We start from the raw sequence: 22,515 nt of genomic DNA on the forward strand, positions 1-22,515 counted from the left end.
CTACAACTTCACTTGCGCGAGGTAGCCTTCTTCTTCGAGGGCAGCGATGATCGTCTGTACGGCGTTGGTGACGCTGACGCGCGAAGCGTCGATGGTGATCTCGGGACTCTTGGGCGGTTCGTAGGGGTCGTTCACGCCCGTGAAGTCAGTGATGAGGCCGCGGCGCGCCTTGGCGTAGAGGCCCTTGCGGTCGCGCTCCTCGCACACCTCGAGCGGTGTCGAGATGTAGATCTCGAAGAAGCCGCCGTGGCGGCTGACCATGTCGCGGCACGTCCGGCGGCCCTCCTCGTAGGGCGAGATGGCGGTGAGCACCGCAACGCCGCCCGACTTGGTGATCTCGCTGGCGACGTAGCCGATGCGGCGCATGTTGAGGTCGCGGTCGGTGCGGGAGAAGCCCAGCTCGGAGGAGAGGAGGCCGCGGATCTTCTTGCCGCTGAGCACGGACACGGTGCGGCCGCCACGCTGGAGGAGGGCGCTCTGGAGGGCGTGGGCGATGGTGGACTTGCCCGACGACGAGAGGCCGGTGAAGAAGAGGGTGAAGCCCTGCTGGACGCGCGGCGGGTAGGTCTCGCGGAGGATCTTGACCACCTCGGGGAAGGAAAACCAATCTGGAATGTCCATCCCCTTGTAGAGGCGTCGCCGCAGCTCGGTGCCGGAGATGTTGAGCACCTGGGAGCCGGACGGGACCTGGTCCTCCTGGAAATATTCCTGGCGATCCTCGACGTAGACCACCATGCGGAAGTCCATGATCGTGACGCCCAGCTCCTCTTGGTGCTTCTTCACCAGCTCCTGCGCGTCATAGACACCGTAGAAGAGCTCGCCCTTGCTGTTGTTGCCTGTTGCCGTTGGGAAAGAACGGTGAGCCACAGCGCCGGCGGAACAACAAGAAGAGAATTGAATGGTTGATGTCTCATTCGTGGTATGTTTTTCAACACTGATTTTCAGCTAGAGCTAATAGTTGTAAATCATCGACGTGGAGGGAGCAGAGGGGCAAGAAGAGCGGGGCGAGTCGTACCAGGGCCAGCATGATCTCGGCCCACAATGAAGTGGGTGGCACCGTAGTTCTTGCGGATGATGGCGTGCCACAAGGCCTCCCTCGGACCAGCCATACGCATGGCCAAAGGCAGCAGGGACAAAGATGCCAAGCCATCCGGGTAGTGCTTCATCATCTCCTTGTAGCACCGCACTCGCGTGTAGTGGTCAACGTCACCTAAACGTGGCCCAAACGGTAAAAACAGGTCAGCGAAGACGAACTCGCGCGCAAGAGGAATAGGAAAGACAGTGAAATATAAACTACAGACTCAGACAGGTTCTTAGTGACATCACGTAGGTATGTCAGGTCAAGCGTTGGAAAAAGATGACATCATAGTAGTGGTTGATAGTTGCAAGGAGCGAGAGGGTGGCCACTTACCAGGCTTGGTCATGCCGACCACTGGGTGGATGAGCAGATTGCAACCGGACTCGCGGGCAGCAAGGACAGTGATCTCCTTGTGCGACCTATGCATGGGGTTGCGAGTCTGGAACGCCACCATGCGGCTCCACGACTTGGCAGCCATCGAGGCACGAATCTCCTTCGGAGTTTCTGTGTAGCAAATCCTTCGTTAGCCGTTGGAGTGTAGGATCCAGTCCAGAGGCGTGAACGTACGGCGCAGCTCAACGAAGTCGTAGTGCGGCGGGAGTTGGATCCCCTCGATAGAGCCGCCAACGTAGTAATCTCCGGCCTTGTTGAAGAGGTACCAGACCGCTGGGTGCGCCTGATCGTTGGCACCAAACACTGCAGAATGGGACGGAATCGGATGAGCTCGGATTTTTTTTAAAAAAATCTGCAAAAATCACCGGAGCTTAAGTTCGTTGTGTACCCTGTACGGCCTCCTTGACCTTATCGGGCTTCCACAAGCTCTCAACGGTGAGGATCGCCAGGGGGATGCCCTCCTTAGGATCAAGGAGGGCAACGCGCTGCCCCTTGGCTAGCTCCCTGTACTGTTGTGTTGTGTACACGAGCTAGGGGTGAGGCCAGCTGCGCAATGAAGGGAAGAAAGGATCCGTGGCTAAGCAGCGGAAACCTTCTCCGCCGTCACGTCGAGCGTGACCGGCATCGGCCACAGCAGACCCGACTTCAAGCGCATGCCATCGACAACACTGTAATGTTGCGAAAGCGTTAAATCGAGGAAAATCTTGTACTGCTTAAAAGTGTGTGTCGGCGACAACGAACCTGTCGTAGTCTTCCTTGTTGAGGAAGCCCCGGAGCGGAGAGAAGCCGCCGTTGAGTAGCAGCTCCAAATCGCAGACTTGACGCTGAGAGAGGCGGAGCTTCTTGAGCATCTTGGCTTCTTGCGTCAGTTCGGCGACGAGGGCCTGGTCGTCAGGAATCAGCTCGCACAGGCGTCCGCCGTGCGGGGCCTGGGCTACTACAGCAGTAGTGGCGGCCATGGTGTGATCTTGCTCGATGCGGACGAGGAGTCCTTTCTCGCGGAAGGGTTACGGAATAGGGGCGTGGTCCAGCGTGATCGAGGCGTGCAGATCCGGCGGTTCTCGACAAGCGATGAACCGGAGGGCCTAGAGACGTAGAAGGGTGGTGAGCGACGACAAGAAGAGCAAGAGCGAAGCGAGACCCAAAAAGGCCAGCGCCGTTTTGCCGGCGCTTGTTGCCCACTAAAATCCCGGTTTTTTCACTACGAATTCCTCCTATCACATTACATTCCAGGCATTCCAAAGTGCCACATGGGCTTTTGGGACCCGACCAAGTTGCTGTTGCATGAAGCGTCGTCGTGTACCACAATAGGCCGCGCAGGGTGGGAAGAGGGACCTCTTGTCCGGCTCGACGAGCTCTTTCTGGGCTGGGAGTGGTGCTGGTAGTTAAACTAGTTCATCGACTTATCAGAACGAGAGTAAAATAGGGCCAGGAGGGAGACAGTGCGAGGAACTGCGCAGCCCAAGATACAATCGGGCGGTGGCCATGGAAGTTGGCACCCGCTAAGGAGTGTGTAACAACATTCACCCCCAGAGGTTCTCACTCTCCAACCGGCCCGAGAGGGTCGGTCTGAGAGAGTTGCCTCAGAGGACCTGCACCATTGTTAGGCTGCGTTTCAGTCCTCCCCGCCTGTCAGAGCTTTCCCCTTCACCACCAGGCCTGGTTGACGCAATCACCCTCCTTTTTTTTGTGGAGGTGTGGCAGCCAATACATCCACCAGCTTTGGCCCGGCGAACTTGACGCTCACGTGTACACCACACAGCCCTGTTGCATTGGTTTACGTGGCTGATCAACATCATTCTATTCTCACGCAATGCAACGTAACACCCACTTACAGGCGGGCCGCTTCGGGTGGGTGAGCCGAGGTGCTTGTGTCGTCCTTGCTCGAGGCCCAGGCAGGGGGCACCAGGCGCGCTGCCTGTCTGCCCAGCTGGAGATCGTGCAGCAAGCGGAGGTACCACTTGACGCACTGATCCTTGCGGGTGTAATCGAAGTTGTTGAGGATGACGTCGTGCGCGTACTTGAGCAGCTGCGGCCATGATTCCTTCGGGCTGCCCTTGACGATGTTTCGGACGAGCACGAGCACCACGTCCAAGATCTGCACGTCGGCGATGATCATGAAGTTGAAGAGGAGCAGGATGAGCTGTCGCGGGTCGTTGGGGTCGTGCAGCGTCGACGGCGGGAGTGGCTGCTGGCCGCTGCCGGCCTTCGAGTCGGCCGCGCGTTGCTGGATTTCCAGTATCTTGTCGGTCAGCGTCTTCAGGCTGAGCACCACCAGCGACGAGGTGGGCGGGAGGGCCGACACAATGGCGAGAAAGCCGTCGGTGAAGGCCGGGAACGGGATGTAGCCATAGTACTCGAGGCAGACCTTGATGTAGTAGGGCACCAGCTTCATGACGTGGGGCGCCATCGCGTTCTTGCCATAGCCCCACGGGTCGATGAACAGAGACTTGAACATCTGGTGCACGCCCTTGCTCACTCTGGCGTCTTCGTGGGCCACGTTCCTGTCAAGGGCAACGACCAACGAAAAATGTGAGCTACTTCGCGCGAGAACAGGTTTGCAGGGCGGTGGACCGTACTTGAACATCATCGGGAGCAGGTGCTCGCTGAGCAAGTTCTCGGGAACGAGCGGGAGGACGGGAAGTACTGCGACCATGAAGAAGCGAAGGCGTGCCAGCTCATGACCGTCGAGCTGCTTGAGATCCCCATCGGCTAATAGCAGAACCGGGCCAATGGGTTGTCAGCAGCAGCAGCGCCTCACAGAGCACACTCACACGCCGAAAGTGCAGTAGTACCCTTGGACGGAATGGGAAACAGTTCTACGACGCCCTTAAGGTTGTCCGTGTCCACGGCCGCCTGTCGCGCAATCGTGTGGACGATCTGGTCGTACAGGGCCACCGGCACTCGCGCGAATTGAATGAAGGAAAGGGTCTGCAGAGCGCGCACGCACTGCTCGCCGGACATGACCACGTAGACCGCCGCGAAGAGCGTGTTGATGCACAGGAAGATCATCTGCATGAACGTGCGCACTTCCTTTTCAACCATATCTAGATACAAGAGAGCACGCACGCACACATCATATCATACGCGTTAATGCAAGCCCTGTTCGCAGTCGCAGAGGGACTATAGTACCTTTTGGCCGTCCTTCGTCCGCGCCTTTGACGCCGCGCCAGCCTTGATAAAGCTCCTCGGCGAACATATGAAGTCTGCGGTTATGCCAAATCAGGTGGATGAGCACGTATGCGAACTGCCGCGATGTGTGCGGTGCGGTCGTCGCATTAGAGGGGGGGGGGGGAGAGAGAGAGAGAGAGGGTCTACCTGTCAAGTGCGTACTGCCGATCGCACGGCTGCAGACTGGGAAAAAGGACGCCCAGGGACTGGGTAAGATTGCGCGATTGCTTGAAGAGTGCAGTGTCCTTGCACTCGACAATCTAAGCGAGCGACGTTGGCTTAGTACATCCGCTGCACACACCAATACACTACACCATATCACGCGTGTTAAGTGCACTTACCTTGGGCAATAGCGCGGGGTCCCTGTTCTGCATGGCATGGAGAATCCACGTGTAGGCGAACACTTCGCCCAACAGCACGTCGAGCACCAGCCGCAGCACCAACTGCGCGCGACACGCCACAGTAAGACACGCGGCATACGAAGGGCAACCATGAGTAGCAGAGAACGCACGGCGCGGTCCTCTTCCACGAGCTGGAGCGGATCGATGTTGGTGCAGACCAACGAGGTGGCGTGGCGTCGATACCGCGTCACCTCATCGAGAGGAAGCGGCAGTGTGGACGAGTCGACGGAGTGGCGGACAGAGTGCGAGACTAGCTCGAGCATCAAGAGCCTCGACGCATCGAGCAGTTGCTCCTCCTGCGCCGAGACCTCGTAGTGTTTCTTGAACACGGTCATGCCTTTCCTGTATGCGTTCAGTACGCGCAATCAAGTGTTAAACCAAGACACCCACCGCGACACACAGCCGGCACTGTACGTACAGCAGGCCGCCAGCGGCGAACAGGGCCACGAAGTGGGTGGCGGGGTGCCGCCTCGATCGACGAGTTCATCGTAAGCCGCCTTGCACTCGACGGCGATGGCCCGAAGCCAATCGGTCGGCTCGTGAGCGGCCAGTCCGGCGTGCGACGATGGCGGCGGCGGTGAGGTCACGAAGGCGGCTCGCTTCATGGCCCGCGTGACGAACACGTACTGGAGCAACTGGAAGAGGGTAAGCCCGTGCTCGAGCGGCGGCAGATCGGCCGACGCGACACCTTCCTCGCCAGCGTCGTCGACCTTCTCTTTCCCCTTGGCCGGCCTTCGCGACACCGCGCGCTGCCGGAGAAGAATCTGGTCCGGCGACGGAGTCCACAGTCGGAGGAGAAGGTGGGTCACGCGGGCCAGTCGGTCGAAGGGGAGGCTCACCATGGCATCGCCGACGCCGCTGAGAATCGTCGCAAGGTGGTTGCTCCTCCTGAAATAGACAATGCCGTCGGGCCGATCAATTAGGGCTCTGCAGGGGAGAGATGACGAGGCCAAAGAGACGTACACAAGAACGTCGGGCTGCTTCTCGAGGTATCGCAAGATCGTGTCCACGCTCACATCGCTCCGGTCCCCGAGAACTCCGACCGAAGCGCCGAGATAGGTGATACAAAGAGCGAACAGGGCTCCGTCTATCGGCCGTGACGACGAACAAAGAACGAAGACGAAGCAGGCCAAAGGTGAGAAGGCGGCCAGCGGAGAGGTAATGGTGAAGCGAAGGTGCGTACCTGGGCTGCATCGACTAAACACATTCTCGAGAATTGACACTCCCTTCAGCGTTTGCTCTGCGACGGGTCGCTGCGGATCTGGATCGACAAGAGGCGATGATGAGCCAAGAGCGCGAGAAACCATACAATGGTACAATGCGGAGCACGCTGCAGGCCGACTTACCTGTCCTCAGTAGATGCGCAGCGGTCTCGTCGTTGCACACGCGCAGCCAATTGGTCAGGAGCTGAAGGCACGGAATGATCACCGGCGTGTACATGTAGTTGGGGCGCGAGTAGTCCTCCAGACACCAGAGAAGAAAGTCCACAACGTTCGGTGTGAGCTGGGAAGGGTGAAGCCACTTTCGCTGCGAGCTCAAGAAGCGAAGATTCGAGAGCAACTGCAGCGGAAGAAGAACGAAGAACGAAGAAGAAATCAGTACAGCACGGACGACTGAGACAAAGCGAAGGGCGGAAGGGCCACGCACGATGGAGGGGCTGCAGTATTTATACTGTTGCATTCGATGAAAGCACTCGTCGAACTGGGCCAGCCGGTCTGGGTTGCGTGCGGCCAATTCAGCTGCGCCACAAACAAGGAAGAAAGCGTGAGGCGTGGTGCTCAATTCGAATGCACGCAAGGAGGCACGCACCCCTTTCTCCGATGGTCTGCGGCTGGGACTTCTCGATGTCCACCGGTCCGCGAACTGAAGCGCGGATGCTGTAGTAACAAGTGGGAGTGAGTGGCCAACACATGAAGAGAGCCGACGAGCACCAACGATCGAGTGCTTCACGTGTGATGCGACGCCAGCGAAACGTACGTTTGAGCCAGCTCGGTAGCGCGATAGCTCTTCGCCAGGTACTCCAACTCGGCATTCTCGAACAACTCGTTCCAGTAAAGCGTGGATCGCTGAAGCTTTAGACCTCTGCAAGTTCGGGAGAAAGGGGGCTCGTTAGCCTTCGGGTGAAGAGACCTCCGGACACTGTATGTGCGTGCGTGCGTGCACCTTTCGACGCCGAACTGATCCAAAGCGGGCGACTCAAAGAAGCGCACGCGACGCTCGGCCAGCGCCGAGAGAAACACCTCTGCTGGCATGTTTGGGATGTCGATCAGCGGTGGCTGAGCAGGCAAGCGGAAAAGAAGAAGAAGAAGAAGGTGAGGCATGTGTAACCAACTGCACAGACACGCGGAGACAGCGAAGAAGAGTACCGATCGCTTGAGCTTGGAGAAGAGGATGCTGACGTCATCGGAGCCTGTGGTGTTGGTGGCGAGCTTGACGTAGAGCACCAGCAGAAGGAAGGGCAGCACTACCGACCCGACCTTGGGCGTGAGGGGCAGCCACTCGGGGCGCAGCACCAGCGAGAGGTCGTCCAGGTCGAACGCGTCGTAGAGGTTGGCGTAGCTGAGCCTGTGCGGGTCCACCACCTTGAACACCTCGCTCACCGCACGCCAGTTGAAGAGGTTCTCCATCACGATCTTCGTCTTGGCGGTCTTGATGAGCTGCACGCTGAGCGGCTTCAGCCCGGTGCTCAGGTACTCGGTTTGGTCGAGCCTCGAGGGAGAAATGGATGAGGTGGATGACGAGTGGGCTGCTGGTGGGAGCAAGTGGAGGTAGTCGGGCTTGATGTCAAGGATGGGCGCAGATCTGGGTTCGAGATGGGCGATGATTGCCGCGATTTTGTCGATGCAGTGCAAGCGACCCGTGGCGATGAAGAAGGTGAGCTGCTGGCACCAGTGGTCGACACCGATCTTCGATTTCATTTTTGCCTGCGGTGGGGATGGTGGCGGAGGCGGCAGGTTGCTGTACAGCTTTTTCAAATCGTGGCCTGGTGGCAGTGGTGCATCCATCACCATTCTCATCCCAAGTGGTCGCAACGTGGCCTTCATTCCGAGGTGCGGGACCTAATCTTCCTTTTGTATTTAAAATACATCAATAAAAATGATAATAATAAATAAAACAAATTAAAAGCTCGGCTGAGCGGTACGCTCTCTTTCAGAGAGACGGTGCCGGCCAAGGGCACGGATCGGAGGCGGATGTCTGCCAGGGAGGCACTGGTGAGGCTTCCAGACTCGTGGGTGTGGCAATCGTAAACGTCGAGTCGCGTCAGGCGCGGGCACGTCGCAACCTTCGCCTGGAGTGCCCCCTCGTCAAGCCTCATGCCGATCCGCAGCCGCAGCTGGACCAGCGCCGAGAACCAGGGCTCTCTGGAGCGACGGTTGGCGGCGAAGAAGAAGAAGATCGGCGGCGATGATCATCGTCATTGAGGCCGAGGAGAGAGCGCAGAAGCCCGACGCTTCAGGGGCAGGGCACCGGGCGCGACGCCAGGTCACGACAAATCCGCGCGCACACGCCCAGGCCTCGGCGCAGTCCTTCGCACGCCACTGACCAGGCAGAGTCCAGGTGATCGAGGGCATGCTCGTGAAGGGCAGCTCCAGTCGGGTGAAGCGCTCGATTCCACGTCTCTCCCAACGTTGGTGATGTCGATCGTTAGCCACCCGTTCACCACTATCCGGCCTTGGTGACGCACCTCAGTAAGCGAAGCATGGCCTGGAAGGTGATGGCGGTCTTGGCGAGGGAGAGGCGCGTGAGCAGGGTAAGGGCTGGCCCAAGTCTTCAGGGTTGGCGCGCTCGCAGTTGTCTCAGTTGGATGCGGCACGAGCAGCGCCGAGATAAACGAGTCCTCGATACCTTGTTGCGCGACAGATCCAAGTCCTGTGTGCGACGGCAATACGCAGTTAGGCCCATCAGTAACGTTTCACTTCCCACTTGGCAGATGCCCATCGCTGTGGAGCAGTGAGAGTCTGGTTACCTGCAACGCGGGCACTGGGACGAGTCGGTCAAAGCGTGGACTCCGCATGCCGCACCTCTGCGAGGACCCAGCATTTCGAAATGAGAGCCGGTTGAGACCGAACTACGTGACGAAGTACTAATGGATGGCTCATCAAAGGGGCAGAGGAGACCGCAGTGGGAAACGCAGGAAACCAGCGGAGGCTCTCGGTGGTGACCAGGGTGGAGGAGAGATTGAGCTCCTCGTGGCTTCAGTGCCGTGTAGATGTATCATTTTGTTTCATTATATTTTTGGGGTGAAGGTGTCGAGACCACTTTGATTAGGCGATAACCACCGCCCGTAGGCTCAGGCTTCGTCCTGCCCAGTTGTCGACGTTCCTCTATCGCCATTAGGGATCACAACCCACAACTAAGCAGCGGGAGGTGTTGGTTGGCGGATTTAAAACATAAGCTCGTGCCGTGCCTGTCCCTGCTCTTTCTACTCCGGACCTTCACCAACGCTTATGGGATACGGACCTTGGCCGGCCCAAAACTGGACTCAGGAAGGCAAGTTGTAGATGTTCATGCGGCTGGGGGCAAGTGTGGGTAATGAGTTTGTACAGAAGTATAGATATACAATTATGTAAAATAAATATAAATCCCAACCACGCCGCGGCACCCCGCCGGCGGAGGCGCAACGTCTCTCGTGCGCGCGCGCTTCGCTTTTCACTCTCACCAGCCTTTCCTCTCGCTCTCGCTTTGGGCGTGCGGGATGGGGAAGGTCATGACCGGCAGGTCGTCCTCGGGGAAACGGTCTGCTCTGCTCTCGGAAGCCATGGGGTAGGTCATGACGGGCAGCTCGTCGTCGGACGCATCGAACTCGTTGCGCTCGGGGTTGTGGAAGGTGGAGGCGTTGGATCTCTCGCGGTCGGGCAGCGTGTCCATCTCGATGCCAGCCCTAATCGTGCATGCATGAGCTCAGCCATGAGACGCCAAATGTGGCTGACTGTGTCGAGTTTGGTGTGCGTACGCGTGCTGCGGCCTGCCGCAGGTGCCCTGTTCTCCCAATCGACCAGCGCGTCATCGTTGAATTCAAAGTAGAGGTTCCTCCTGCGCAGGCGCAGTATCCAACTACGAGCGAGATGGCGAAAGAGTTGGGTCAGATTCACCGCCCAGCACACGGAGAGACAGATCGCAACGTACCCCAGCATAATCACGAGAGCGAGCTCACTGGCCTCGTTGAGCATACGGTAGGCCCACGTGTGGTAGTGGAACAGACCCGCGTAGAGCAGTGCCCACTAGCGACCCAAAGAGAGTATTAAGTCAGATTACACGACTCACAGGAACAGGCTGATATTGCAGGATCGTACGGCGATCATGGGGCAATGTAGCCAATGTGGACCCACATGAACGTTCTGTTGCCAAGAGGTGCTATGGTATAAGAGGATAGTGCAAACAAAGGTTTTCACACAGCACCAACAAGACGGACGGGACGTACTTCAAGATACGGTGGCGCTCTTGCAAAGTGAGTTTGGATCGCTGATACCTGACATCGTTGAGTTCAGCACCCGGAGCGTTGTCTGCGGGAAGCTTAGGTGGCGGCTGCATTGTACGGGAGGGTTACGGTCAGTTGCCTGCAAGGGATCCAGCAAAGTGGGCGGGAGAGGGGGGGGGGAATTTCGTACCACCAAGCCACCAGCGCTGGATGATGCCTGAGCAGGCCCGACCGACTGGCTGTTCTGGATTGCTTTGTTTACGTTCTTGATGCTGAAGCTCGTGAAGAAGAAGATGACGATCAACATGCACCCAAGGCCGAAGATCGAAACAACCTGACAATACGAGAGGTAAACAGATCAGTGAACGTTTGGCGATGGCCACAAAGCGGCGGTCGAAGCAGCACATACCGCATAGTATCCTTCAAGGGCAAAGTTGATGACCCAAGTGATGTAGAAGACGATCTGCACCGCACAGAAGATCAAGGCTTCAAACCAGCCCATGCCCTTTCGGCTGATCCCCCACGCCAGGCCGACCAACAGGAGACCGCCGAAGAAGTACGAGTACCAGAGCGAGTTGTAGATGACGTAGATCACATCTATGCCCCAGGTCATCACTCCCTGAAGTGCGTCAACGAGGCGCGTTAGAACCGTAGAAGAGGATAGCCGACGGTGTGGGAAATGGCGAAGAGGACACAGAGCTCGGTGCACATACCCTTTCAGAGATGTAGCCCCAGTATGCGGTATTGAAAATCACAAGCCACAGCTTCATAATCGGCCAGAGCGATATGTACTTGTGCAAGCGATTGGAGCCGGCTCCCTGAAATGAAGAACGTCTGGTGAGTAACTGACATTCATAACCTCACGACACACGTTGGCACTGCCTTGCACGTACCTTGTCAATGAACACGATGTTGCCCAGCCACGCCAGAAGCAGCACGGCGTAGACGATGATCAAAATGCCGTAGATGTAGGGCAGTGGGATCGTATCCCAGCCGAGGTATTCACCACCGGGGTTCAAGAACACTTCGTAAAACTGATAACCGTTGAGGGGCAAGACGTCTCAATGAGTAAAGGACTCACGCGCAAGCCGAGTAGGGAGAGATGAGATGAAGCGAAGGAAGCAAAGAACTAACTGACAACGCGTGTCCACTGCACAACGCAGAAAAGTGGAGGAGCCCACAGCGGGATTGAGAGAAGCGTACCTCAACGTTAAGTTTGGTTTGGTTGCAGTTGACGAGCACGAACCAGTACATGTCGCGAGTTTTGGCAACGCCGGTCATGTTGGCAAAGCCCTTGAACTGGTGCACGGCGCACTTCGACTTGTTTTGCGCAATCTTGTTGCACACCTGTAGCACGCAAGGGGTTACAGGAAAGCGATAAGATGAGTGCGATACCGGAATCCCACTGAGGTTGAAAAGGAGGAAGATGCGTACGTCTTTCCCATCCGAAGTAGAGTAGCCGTCAATCATGTCGCCATAGTCGTCATCGTTACACACGAGCAGGCGCAAGAGAGCGCCCTGAAGGTGGGGGGGGGTTCAGGCTCAAATTCTTCGGATCGAGAGAGGCTCTCTGGAGAAGGAAGTACCTTTTGAAGGGGATCGATTTGCACATTCCAGGTGCCATCTTCCTTGAACGCAAATCTATCGATAAAATACAAATTGTCGCGAAAGTTGTCGTCCCAAGTGTCGCGGGTGGCCTCGGCCGGTCCAACCTGGCCCGAAAGGAGGAGGAATACAAGCGCGCAGCCGGCCGCCACCAAAAGGCCAGCCCCTCGCATCCTGATCTTCGAAGGTTCTACGCGCAGTCGAGTGGACCCTTTGTATTTTTTGAAGGCGCCCATATTTGCGTCGACACCACTCCGCTTTTATGTGCATTCTGGCGGACCTCATCGCGACCAAAACGTTGTCGACGCCGAGGCAAATTAATTTGAAGGTCCTAACGCGTTGTTTGTGTGCGTGTGCCATCTTGCCTCCATCTCCTTCTCGAGTCCTCCCGACGGCCTTTCGGCTCCTTGCTCTCCTCTTTTTTTAAAACAAACACCGAGCGACCCCGAGGTCGTGTGCTTGATGGGTTACTGCACCAAGTGCGGCAAAGACGACCCTAAGACCATCAAATTCTGCGTTACTTGCGGGAACCCCGTTCAGCTCGGTTCTTCCTCTTCTTCATCTTCGTCCTCCCCCGCCCCCGTCTCTCCTCGTGATCGATCCCGCACCTTCAACAAGATGCTCCGAAGAAACACCAGCGCCGCCCACATCGATGCCGGCGAGGAAAAGGTGCCCTCCCCTCTCTTTGCCTTCTTCCCTGTCGGGGCCTTGCAGGTGGTTTACCCCCGAATCCCGCCCCATATATCGCGATGCGCAGTTGAACCTCAACCCCGAGCAGTGGAGCACCCCCGACAAGGAGGGCCTCCTCCAGAAGCAGGGTACCTCTTGCGGGCCGGCCTGGCTGTTCTTGTTTAGCCACTAGCCCTTGGTTGCCACACGACGTGGGATTTAAATAATCTCACCTCGGTTTTGCAGGCCACGTCGTCAAGAACTGGAAGACGAGATGGTTCGTCTTGCAGAACGATATGCTCTTCTACTTCAAGGACAAGAAGGTGCCTTCCTACCGTGACCTTTTTCCTTCAAGCCTTTCATCATTTAATCCCCCCCCCCTCTCTTCCCCTAAACCCAGTCCACGTCGAAGCAGCCCAAGGGCTACATGGCCTTGAAGAATGCTTCGCTTCAGGCGACTGACAAGAGCAAGCGAACACATGTCTTCGAAATCAACTCAGCCATCTCTAAGAACAAGATCCTGTATGTCCAAGGTACGCTACACCGGCAATCTCCGTTTCACTTCACACCCGGGTGGGGCGCTGATGCTATCGCTTCGCTCCCACACTGCACAACAATACACAGCCAAGAGCGACTCTGAGATGCAGGCCTGGATGGACGCCATTATGAAGAACGCTCGGTCGTACGACAGCGTGTCGGCTCCCCTGGCTGTGCAACACAAGGTCCACGGAGGCTTTGACGGCGAGAAGGGCTTCACCGTACGTTTCGGATTGACCCTCGCGTTCTTCTTTCTAGCCCGTGCTGGCGTCTCTTTCGTTCTGGTCTTTGCTCATCACTCTCGCCCTTCTCAATGCATCTTGATCGTGCCGTGGCCTTTGCCCTTTCAATGTGTAGGGTCTGCCGAAGGAGTGGGAGACCATGCTCCGCTCGGCCGGTATCGATCCGGAGGAGTTCAACAAGCACAAGGGCGCTGCCGTCAAGGCGGTCGAGTTCTACCAGAACATGATCAATGTGCAGCCTAGTACGTCGAATCTTCCCGCTCATTGCGTTTGCATCTGTCGTGACCAGTTCTGAACTCTCTCTCTCTCTCCCCTCGACAGACGCTCGTCCCGCTTCCTCCAACTCTCTGACTCCTCTGCCCGAGAAGAGGAAGCTTAGGCTTGGTACGCCACGCTCACACCTTCTCGTCGGCTCATCTTCTAACATCCACACCTCAACTTTGTTCCTTCCCACAGAGGAGCTCGTCTCAAGTGACGATCCCACACAGAGATACGTCAACGAAGAGAAGATTGGCGAAGGGTAACGCCTTCCCTCCCGTGCATGGTCGGCAGGGTGTAGTGTGCGGTCTCACTCACCCGCCTCTGAACAGTGCTGCTGGTCAAGTGTTCGTGGCTCTGGATAAGCGCTCGAACCGGAAGGTCGCCATCAAGAAGATGAAGCTCGACGACGAGAGCGCCAAGCTCCTGGCCAGCGAAATCCACATGATGAAGAGCTCGAATCACCCCAACATTGTTGGTTATATCGACTCCTACATCGTTGGAGGGGAGCTCTGGGTATGAAGTTCAGCTCGGCTTCCCCTTGGTGTCGTGCGACTGACCTCTTCTTTTACAGGTGGTAATGGAGTTCTTGAGCAACGGCATGCTTACCGAGTGGCTGGAGCAGTACCCCAACGGCGACTGCCACATGGGCGAAGCCGAGGCTGCCTTCGTCTGTCGAGAGGTACTGTGCACCTATGCCATCTCTTAGTCTTAGAGTAGCAGAGGCGACTGTTGTTATCTTATCTAATCATCCATCGCCATCACAGACTCTCTCGGCCCTCAAGTACATTCACAGCCTTCACCGCATCCACAGAGACATCAAGTCCGACAACGTGCTCATCGGTGAAGACGGTAGCATCAAGCTTGGTACGATACGCGCCTTCTTCGTCTGATAGTTGTGGTTGTCACGCTTTCTGACCTGCAACTGACCCTTTCCGCCGCACTCTAGCCGATTTTGGTTATGCCGCGCAGCTCACGCAGCAGAAGGCGAAGCGAACGACAGTGGTCGGCACGCCGTACTGGATGGCTCCGGTACGTTCAGATTGCATGACCCGAGTCCATGGCCTTTTGCTGAGTTTCCTATCCGTTACCGATGCTCAGGAAGTGATCCAAGGAACGGACTACGACTACAAGGTCGATATTTGGTCGCTCGGTATCATGCTCATGGAGATGACCGATGGCGAGCCTCCCTACATGGAGTTCCCTCCCCTCAGGGTACGTGCTGCCCGTGAATGCTCAGCTGCCTTGCTGCGCGTGCAGACGGCCTGACCTCTTTTTCGTTCGTCCAGGCCCTCTTCTTGATCACGACCCAGGGAATCCCCGGCATGAAGGAGCCCCACAAGTGGAGCGCCGAGTGCAAGGACTTCCTGAGCAAGTGTCTCGCCAAGGACATCGGAGCCAGGCCCGACGCCGCCACTCTGCTCAAGGTCTTTACACCTCCCACAGCTTGGCCCTATCAGATCTTAGCACTACTTTGGCTGTGGCTGGCATTGCTTGAAGCGCTCATCGCATGTGCGTGTGGTCTTCCAGCATCCGTTCTTGAGCAAGGCCGGTCCCCCCGGCTGCCTGCTGCCGGGCCTGCGCAGGGCTCAGAAGCTGAAGGATTAACCCTTGCTTCTGGTCCTTTTGTACACCGCACGCCTCTCTCACCATCAATCAACACACCCGGTCCCTCCCCGACCTCGCTCATCACTGCCCCTCTCCTCTTCTTGTCCTTTCCTCCTCTTCGGCTTCTTGCAAATAAAGCTTGTCTGTATTCTACGCCTTCTTCGGCAACAGAAAAGTGCCGAGCTGGCCTTTGCTGGTTCGCTACTAGCGCTTTCAACTTGTCCCGTGCTTTTGTTGCCGAAGCGCGTGGGCGAGCAAACGAAAAGAAGATGGACGGCTCGCCACGAAAGGGCGAAGCGGCTGGCGATGCAACCTCTGCCGAGCAGCGTGCGTCCTTTTCTCCTTGCCTCGCCATTCATGATTTATAATTTCATTCAAACAAAATCAACAATGCTCTTTCTGTGATGCTTACGCATCCAACTTTGACCGGCAGTGTGGGTGGAGGAGAACTGCCTGGAGGGCACGAAGGAAGACGCCTCCATCAGCCCGCCGGCCTTCGCCTTCATTGGCAACGCTCACCTCATCACCGTGCGTCAGCTTCTCTCACGCAGCCTTTGCTCTACCAGCCTCGGCCACCACCGCGGCGCTTGCGTGGCATAGCCTCACCTTTACTCGGCAACCGCAGAGTGACTCCAAGAAGCGCCAGAAGGCACTGGTGGCTCTGGGACGGTTCCGCATCTTCGTCATTGTCAAGTCAGCTCTGGGTCGGCGAAAGGTGCATGCCCGCCCGTCTATGCTTTCTTCGCCGTTGCTGGCACTCGCCAACTGACCCACGCGCTTCCTCCGGCTGGTAGGTCAAGGTCAACTGCCCTCTGTTCGATCTGCTCGAGGTGAACGGAAGCAAAGAAGCGGTACCGTGCTTGCCTCGGCGTGCGCCTTCGCACTTTGGCCGTCCAGTAGGACGCCCACTAACATGGTCTCTTCACCTATGGTGCTGCAGTTGACGCTGATCTATTGCGGCAAACGAACTACGGGCTACCACATGCACTGCACCATGTTTCCCAATGGCAAACTGGTACGTGTAAGAGAAGCAGGTGCCGATAGAGCGTGATGCTCACATTCGTGCGCTGCAGGGCTGCAAGAAGCAATTCATTCTCATGGCCACCACCTTGCCCCTCTTTCTGCTCGCTCTGCGGTACGTTGCATCCTCGCCGCATATGCCTACCCTCTGGTCTCTCTCTCTCTCTCTCTCTCACCTCTTGCTTTGGACCTCGCTCTGGTGAATGCGCAGGACGGCCTTTGACAAGATCGCCCCCACCTTCGCTGCGAGCGATACGTTCAAGATCGGCCTCAACAGCTCTGAGTAAGTGTGCTGCGCTCGCTAGCATCACCATTTTCGTTTTGCTGACCTCTCTTCGACTGATACGCAGGCTGCTGCCGTTCACGCCCACCGGAGCCAATAGCATAGCCGCTGGCTTCCTGGAGACGTATCAAGGTATACTCGCCATGCGGGCGACGGACCGAACCGTACAACGATCGTTGTATTTGTATTTACGCTCTTCTTCCATCTGTAGCGTACTGCGATCTACGAAAGACGCCGGTGAGCCTACAGGTGATTAGCTACTTGCAGGATCTCGTCGTGCGCCAGAAGTCGACCGAGCTCAACCTCAACGACATTCCTGGCATCCACCCGTCTTCTTCAATCAGGTACGCAACACCAGCGCTCTCCTCCATTCACTCACCTCATTGTCGCTCACATCTGCCTTCTGTCAATTCCAAGCTTCGATTTGGGCGCCGTATTTGGTGCACTCGAGCAAAACCAATACTTCACCTCACTTAAAATCGAAGCCATATCGGGACACAAGGTACGACGGCCGTCCGTCATTTCCATGACCATCGAGAGTTGCTTTTTGCCACCGAGCGGGGCTTACCCCTGAACCATTGCAGGACGTGTTCCTTTACGCGGCCAACGCCCTGCGCAGGAATGAAAGTCTCACTCGTTTGCACATGGCCTCTGTGGTACCTTGACCTGGCCTAAGCCCCCTCTCTTTCCATACGCCCGCTCAACTTTGTTAACCCTGGTGGTCACAGGACCCTTGCCCAAGCAATCACTTTGCCGAGTTCTGTCAGGGCTTGCGCTTCAATCCGGCTTCCGCCGTTCAGGTGCTGGTGCTGCGCGGCAGCAACCTGGGCACCGCGGGCGCACTTCACCTCGCCGATGCCCTCCAGGTTCGGCCTATGCGGTTCTGTATGGCCACCATGATTGCATTCTCAAGACGTCATTTGCGTTTTTGATCCCACAGAGCCTCAAGCACGGCCTTCCAGTGCTGGACATATCCTCCTGCCACATCGGCCCGAAGGGGTACCTCCTATTCCCTCTCATGAGCACTCGGCCATCTCTCCATTGATCCGTCTCTTGTGCGCGCAGGATGTTGGCCATCTTTTCTTCGTTCATGCGAAACTTCTCCATGTCGCTGACCATCACGTCGCTGGACATCTCTCGCAACAAATGCGACGACCCCTGCTCGGGTACCTCCTCTCTTTTCCTTACAATTGTGCGTTTGCATGCCTCTCCAGCTCCCTGGCTAACCTTTTGTTCGGTGTCAGACCTTTTCGCGCAGTGGCTGAATGCGGTGAAGGAGTACAGCCCGCTCCAGCGTTTGGTCATAGCCGACCTATCTCTCAACTACACCCTCATCGGGTCAGCCCTACGTCACTTCAAGGTACCGCCTCTTTCTTCCTTCACCCGATGATCATCCACTCACCCGACCTCTCTGTTTCATCTACGCACGAAAGAACCTCGTCGAGTTGAACGTATCTAGCAACAAGCTGGATCATGGTGAGTGCGCTCGCTAGCCTGGTCGGACAACCGCCTTCGGAGTCCTCACTCACTTGCCTTTTTTTGTTCGTTCCGGTTCGTTATTAGCTGGGTCTCAGTTGGTGCGAACGGTGTGCGAAGTGAGCCGTACCCTCGCTACGATCGACCTGTCCTCGTGCCATCTCGCCGGTACCTCCTTACCTCTTCTGGGCTGTGCGTCCTTTGCACACGTTGGCCAATGCTGTGTTGTTACGGTGGTGGGGCGATCAGGCGAGCATGTGGCGCTCGTGGCCAAGGCCGTTGGAGAAAATGGAAGCCTCCGGTCGGTCCGCCTCAACCTGGTACGCGTCCGGTTTTGCATTCTTTTTGATGAATTACAAGCAAGAACGGGGGCTTCTCACAATCACGGCTGCCCAGGCCAAGAACGACTTCGCCAGAAAGGACTGCTCGACGTTTGCCGGCTTCATCAGGCAATGCAAGAACGTGGCCTACCTTGATCTCTCCCACAACAAGGTACACTCTCATGTTCCATGACATGTCTGTCCTCACTGTTCTTCCCCCTTTTGATGCACTGCTCTCCCTCACCACTCTCGTACGTTTTCACGATGTCGCACAACAAGCTCAACAACAGAGGCATGGAGGAGATCTTGCAGAGCCTGACCGGGCTGCCCGCCCTTCACACTCTCATACTGGACCACGCTTGCAAGTACTTACGCACGCCCTTTTCCTTCAAGTCACTGTCTTTTCTGAGGCTCCTGTTAACTCCTATTGAAACCAGGTCCCCCGATGGTCAGACGGCCGGCGCTCTCTGCTCTCTGGTGTCTCAAAACCCCAACGTAGGCTGCTCCTGGTCTCCCCACCTGCTGCCGCTCGAGCCAGTGCTGCTGACGTGTCACCTCCTTTCTCTCTCTGCCCAGATCCGTGCGTTGCGTTTGGCTGGCGGGTGGGGTCCGGCGATGGACGCATTCCTGTCGCTCATCGCCAAGAACGAGACCCTCGAGGTACTCGCGCGCCCTCTTTGCCACCCTCTGGAGGCAGAGCAGCGCTGCTGATCAACCCCGTCTGGCAGGTGTTGGATATCAGCGACAACAAGCTGGGCGACAAGGGTGCGGCACTGATCGCCAACCTGTTGACCACGAACCCCATCCTCAAGCGTACGGCCACCAGCCCACCAACCAACCAACCAACCGGTCGTCGTTTGTCCCGACTAACAGTTCATGCCCTCTCCCTCTCGGGCTGGCACAGGCCTCGTGGTGGATGGCAACGGCTTCACCATCAGCGGATTTCAGGCCATCGCGCTCGGGCTCGTCACCAACACCACCCTTGTTCAGATGGTACTCACTGCGCCCTATGCGCCGGGTTGATCGCGCCACTACCGTGCTCAAGTACTCATGTCGTGTGTGTACCAGGGCTTCCCCTGGCAAGACTTTGACAAGGCCTGCAGCTCTATACCCTCGCCGAAGCAGCCGCACCTCGTACGTCTCCCCCTCCTCTGTCTGACTCAAGTGGATTTGAGGGAAGCCTGACGTTCTCTTCTCCTCGTGGTACATGCACAACGGTAACAGGACAACCTGCGCCAGAATGTGATGGAGGTGCAAGTTGCGCTGAGCAGGAACATGTACGGCCACTCCTCCGTTCAGTCCTTCGAACTCAACCCCGACGAAACACAGGTTCGTTCGTCTCCTTTCGTACCATGGTCTTTACGCTCTCCGCGTTGCTCTCTGTGAGATCACCTTTTCAGCGCCTCTGACCTACGGAAACCCTGATCTGCAGCTGCCCCTGCGGCCAAAGCCTCGCCTCTGGCTCAAGTCCCTGCCGAGGTATGCCTTGCATTCATGCGCCCGTTGTAGCTGGAGCTGATATCAATCCGGTGTGTTCTACAACACAACGATGGTGATTGTTTTTTGCAGCTGCTGGCGGTGCAGAACGAAGCGCCTCCGCTGCCGCCCTACGCCGGCGAGTCCTCCGGGTCGGTGGTGCTCTCGCCCCGCTCGGGGTCTGCCGACGACATCGGGACCTGCCCCCCGCCCACTCCCGGCTACGAGTACTTCGCCCCGCCGCCCTACGTAGGTCCGGGGATGGACGGAGCCGACGACGTCGCGCCGCACATGTCCCCCATCCCCGCTCCGCCTCCGCGAGACGACTGAGCGACACCTCCCCCCACGGGTCCTGGCCCGTCTCAACTATTTATTCGGTGGACACCACTTGTTGCAGCTAATGTGTTGTTGGGTGTTTACTTTTTTTTTGTTTTGAACATGTTTGCTCTTATTTTTCTGTGTTATCCGGCGAAATTTCTCACCAAGTGCAAAATGCTGGAATGGCCCTCGCTTCTGCTCTGGGCAGTTGGTGGGCTAGTGCGCACACCAGAAGAACAGAACACAACAAGCGACACGCAAGACATGTCTGAGCAGCAGGGAATCGACCTTTCGGGTGACGGAGGCGTGCTGAAGACGATCATCGTCGAGGGCACCGGCACGGATACGCCCCCCTCTGGTTCTGACGTCACTGGTACATCAATTTCCCACCCAATGCGATTGTGCAGGCTGTGGTGCCGCGATTTTGCCATTTTTAATCTCAATCAATTTCTCACCACATTACGATCTGCAGTACACTACACGGGCACGCTGCTGGATGGAAAGAAGTTCGATTCGAGCCGCGATAGGGCTGAACCATTCAAGTTCAAGCTCGGGGCGGGGCAGGTGATCAAGGGCTGGGACCGCACCGTGGCTACCATGAAGCGCGGCGAGCAGTGCCGCGTCGTGCTCCGCTCCGACTACGCCTATGGCAAGAACGGCTCGCCGCCCACCATCCCCGCCGATGCCACCCTCGGTACGCACTCCAGTCGCTTCACCTCGCTACGCGCCCAGTAGTGTGCCGACGACGTAGAGCTCATCTATCGACTGTGCGGTTGTTGTTGTGCCGACGCAGTGTTTGACATCGAGCTGCTGAGCTGGAAGGACGAGGAGGACCTCACCCACGACGGCGGCGTCCTCAAGAAGGTGCTGCGCTCGGCCTCGCCAGAGAGCTGGGAGAGGCCCAAGGACGACTCAGAGGTGAAGGTCTCCTACACCCTCACCACGGCCGATGGCCAGCACATCGAGTTCAAGACCAACTTCACCTTCGTGCTCGGCTCCGACGCCGTGCCCGCCGGACTGGAGAAGGTACGAACAAGAAGAAGGGCCTTCTTGATGCTGCGGTCCAGCTACGTCGCGGCTCAATGCTGACGTGTGACGCTGGCAGGGAGTGGAGAGCATGAAGAAGGGCGAGAAGGCGCTCCTCAAGGTGAGCGGCGACTATGCCAAGGGCCACCCGGCTGCGCCCGCCGACGCCACGCTGCACTACGAGGTGGAGCTGCTGGAGTTCACCAAGGAGAAGGCCTCGTGGGAGATGACCAACGAGGAGAAGATCGCCGCTGCCCAGAAGAACAAGGACGACGGTAACGAGCTCTTCAAGGCCGGTAAGTTCAAGGGCGCCATTAAGAAGTACAAGGTACATAGACAGAAGAGCTTCCTCTTGGTCGTCGTTGCTGGCTCACAGCCGCGTGCGTTGTGGTCATAACTCACACGATCAACTGACAACGCCAACGCCAACGCCAACGCCAAATCAGAAATCGTCATCGTTCGTGGAGAACGAGAACTCGTTCACGGAGGAGGAGAAGGCGCAGGCCAAGCCGCTCAGGGTCACCGCCCACCTCAACACCGCGGCGTGCAACCTCAAGCTCAAGGACTACAAGGCCTGCATCGAAAACTGCGACAAGGTGCCATTCCTCAACTTTTGTCACAACTAGTTGCCCCTTCCGGCACGTGAACGTTAGCTGAACCTAACGCGTTCACTGGGACGGAATCCACATAAAAGGCGTTGAAGCTGGACGCGCGCAACATCAAGGCCCTGTTCAGGAAGGGCAGGCACTGTCGGCCCTCGATGAGTGGCGCGATGCCGAACTCACGCTCAACCAGGCCCTCGAGCACGAGCCCTCGAACAAGGACGTTCAGCGCGAGCTCGCCCTCCTCAAGCGCAAGGTACGTCTCCCCTTGTACTTGTACCAGTTGGCCGATTGTATCGTTGCGACATTGACACCAACCACCGTATATCCGCAGGTGGCGGAGCAAGAGAAGAAGGACAAGAAGAGATACGCCAACCTCTTTGCCCGCCTCAGCGCCGACGAGAACCAGAGCTGAACGCAATTAAGCGTGGTGCCGCACACAAGCAGACCCCAAAGGAAGTGCTCCACTCGCCTGCCTGCCATGGCGCGCCGCCCTGGTCGCCCCCAACAACAAGCTTGCTTGCTCGCATGTGATCTGTTCTCTCTGATCATCGCATAAACAGGTCCAAAACGCCACCATCGCTTGGCTTCGTTGTCGGCACCACAACAGAAC

At 57.3% G+C, this 22,515-nt stretch overlaps 6 protein-coding genes across 6 annotated transcripts; 3 read left to right on the plus strand and 3 right to left on the minus strand.

The window, feature by feature from the left end:
* Nucleotides 1–2,430, minus strand: ACA1_383580 (sulfate adenylyltransferase; the record flags this gene model as incomplete). The annotated part of the gene is made up of 8 exons (XM_004338790.1): nucleotides 1–696; nucleotides 733–836; nucleotides 1,016–1,210; nucleotides 1,412–1,582; nucleotides 1,646–1,774; nucleotides 1,860–1,980; nucleotides 2,064–2,139; nucleotides 2,213–2,430. 8 exons carry the CDS (start codon nucleotides 2,428–2,430, stop codon nucleotides 1–3), a joined length of 1,710 nt encoding a protein of 569 aa, XP_004338838.1.
* Nucleotides 2,431–3,302: 872 nt separating this feature from the next.
* ACA1_383590 (uncharacterized protein) lies at nucleotides 3,303–7,961 on the minus strand (the record flags this gene model as incomplete). The annotated part of the gene is made up of 15 exons (XM_004338791.1): nucleotides 3,303–3,975; nucleotides 4,051–4,183; nucleotides 4,267–4,518; nucleotides 4,827–4,902; nucleotides 4,984–5,085; nucleotides 5,154–5,385; nucleotides 5,491–5,970; nucleotides 6,007–6,130; nucleotides 6,227–6,304; nucleotides 6,390–6,603; nucleotides 6,691–6,782; nucleotides 6,853–6,920; nucleotides 7,021–7,125; nucleotides 7,207–7,319; nucleotides 7,410–7,961. The coding sequence occupies 15 exons, from the start codon at nucleotides 7,959–7,961 to the stop codon at nucleotides 3,303–3,305; spliced, it is 3,294 nt and encodes a 1,097-aa protein (XP_004338839.1).
* Nucleotides 7,962–9,699: 1,738 nt separating this feature from the next.
* On the minus strand, nucleotides 9,700–12,240 carry ACA1_383600 (uncharacterized protein; the record flags this gene model as incomplete). The annotated part of the gene is given in 11 exon segments (XM_004338792.1): nucleotides 9,700–9,925; nucleotides 9,998–10,023; nucleotides 10,041–10,077; nucleotides 10,171–10,265; nucleotides 10,653–10,796; nucleotides 10,872–11,081; nucleotides 11,176–11,280; nucleotides 11,356–11,496; nucleotides 11,666–11,809; nucleotides 11,897–11,980; nucleotides 12,049–12,240. 11 exon segments carry the CDS (start codon nucleotides 12,238–12,240, stop codon nucleotides 9,700–9,702), a joined length of 1,404 nt encoding a protein of 467 aa, XP_004338840.1.
* Nucleotides 12,241–12,685: 445 nt separating this feature from the next.
* On the plus strand, nucleotides 12,686–15,381 carry ACA1_383610 (PAKA subfamily protein kinase; the record flags this gene model as incomplete). Its single annotated transcript, XM_004338793.1, has 15 exons — nucleotides 12,686–12,736; nucleotides 12,825–12,885; nucleotides 12,983–13,059; nucleotides 13,137–13,269; nucleotides 13,361–13,494; nucleotides 13,631–13,757; nucleotides 13,837–13,899; nucleotides 13,972–14,035; nucleotides 14,106–14,289; nucleotides 14,348–14,455; nucleotides 14,541–14,640; nucleotides 14,723–14,805; nucleotides 14,875–14,988; nucleotides 15,063–15,200; nucleotides 15,304–15,381. The coding sequence occupies 15 exons, from the start codon at nucleotides 12,686–12,688 to the stop codon at nucleotides 15,379–15,381; spliced, it is 1,515 nt and encodes a 504-aa protein (XP_004338841.1).
* A 269-nt stretch (nucleotides 15,382–15,650) lies between these two features.
* On the plus strand, nucleotides 15,651–20,286 carry ACA1_383620 (leucine rich repeat domain containing protein; the record flags this gene model as incomplete). The annotated part of the gene is made up of 25 exons (XM_004338794.1): nucleotides 15,651–15,708; nucleotides 15,815–15,909; nucleotides 16,007–16,096; nucleotides 16,176–16,232; nucleotides 16,322–16,396; nucleotides 16,455–16,516; nucleotides 16,613–16,684; nucleotides 16,752–16,816; nucleotides 16,896–17,028; nucleotides 17,102–17,186; nucleotides 17,269–17,340; nucleotides 17,413–17,550; nucleotides 17,625–17,683; nucleotides 17,750–17,850; nucleotides 17,929–18,044; nucleotides 18,259–18,328; nucleotides 18,410–18,480; nucleotides 18,557–18,652; nucleotides 19,057–19,140; nucleotides 19,209–19,293; nucleotides 19,385–19,473; nucleotides 19,549–19,614; nucleotides 19,705–19,813; nucleotides 19,913–19,959; nucleotides 20,065–20,286. 25 exons carry the CDS (start codon nucleotides 15,651–15,653, stop codon nucleotides 20,284–20,286), a joined length of 2,217 nt encoding a protein of 738 aa, XP_004338842.1.
* Nucleotides 20,287–20,538: 252 nt separating this feature from the next.
* Nucleotides 20,539–22,317, plus strand: ACA1_383630 (peptidylprolyl cis-trans isomerase, FKBP-type domain containing protein; the record flags this gene model as incomplete). The annotated part of the gene is made up of 7 exons (XM_004338795.1): nucleotides 20,539–20,647; nucleotides 20,747–20,968; nucleotides 21,068–21,300; nucleotides 21,380–21,628; nucleotides 21,747–21,896; nucleotides 22,045–22,158; nucleotides 22,237–22,317. The coding sequence occupies 7 exons, from the start codon at nucleotides 20,539–20,541 to the stop codon at nucleotides 22,315–22,317; spliced, it is 1,158 nt and encodes a 385-aa protein (XP_004338843.1).
* Between the last annotated feature and the right edge of the window lie 198 nt (nucleotides 22,318–22,515).

This window comes from Acanthamoeba castellanii, assembly GCF_000313135.1.
Source record: "Acanthamoeba castellanii str. Neff unplaced genomic scaffold scf7180000084721, whole genome shotgun sequence".
Taxonomy (NCBI): Eukaryota; Discosea; order Longamoebia; family Acanthamoebidae; genus Acanthamoeba; species Acanthamoeba castellanii.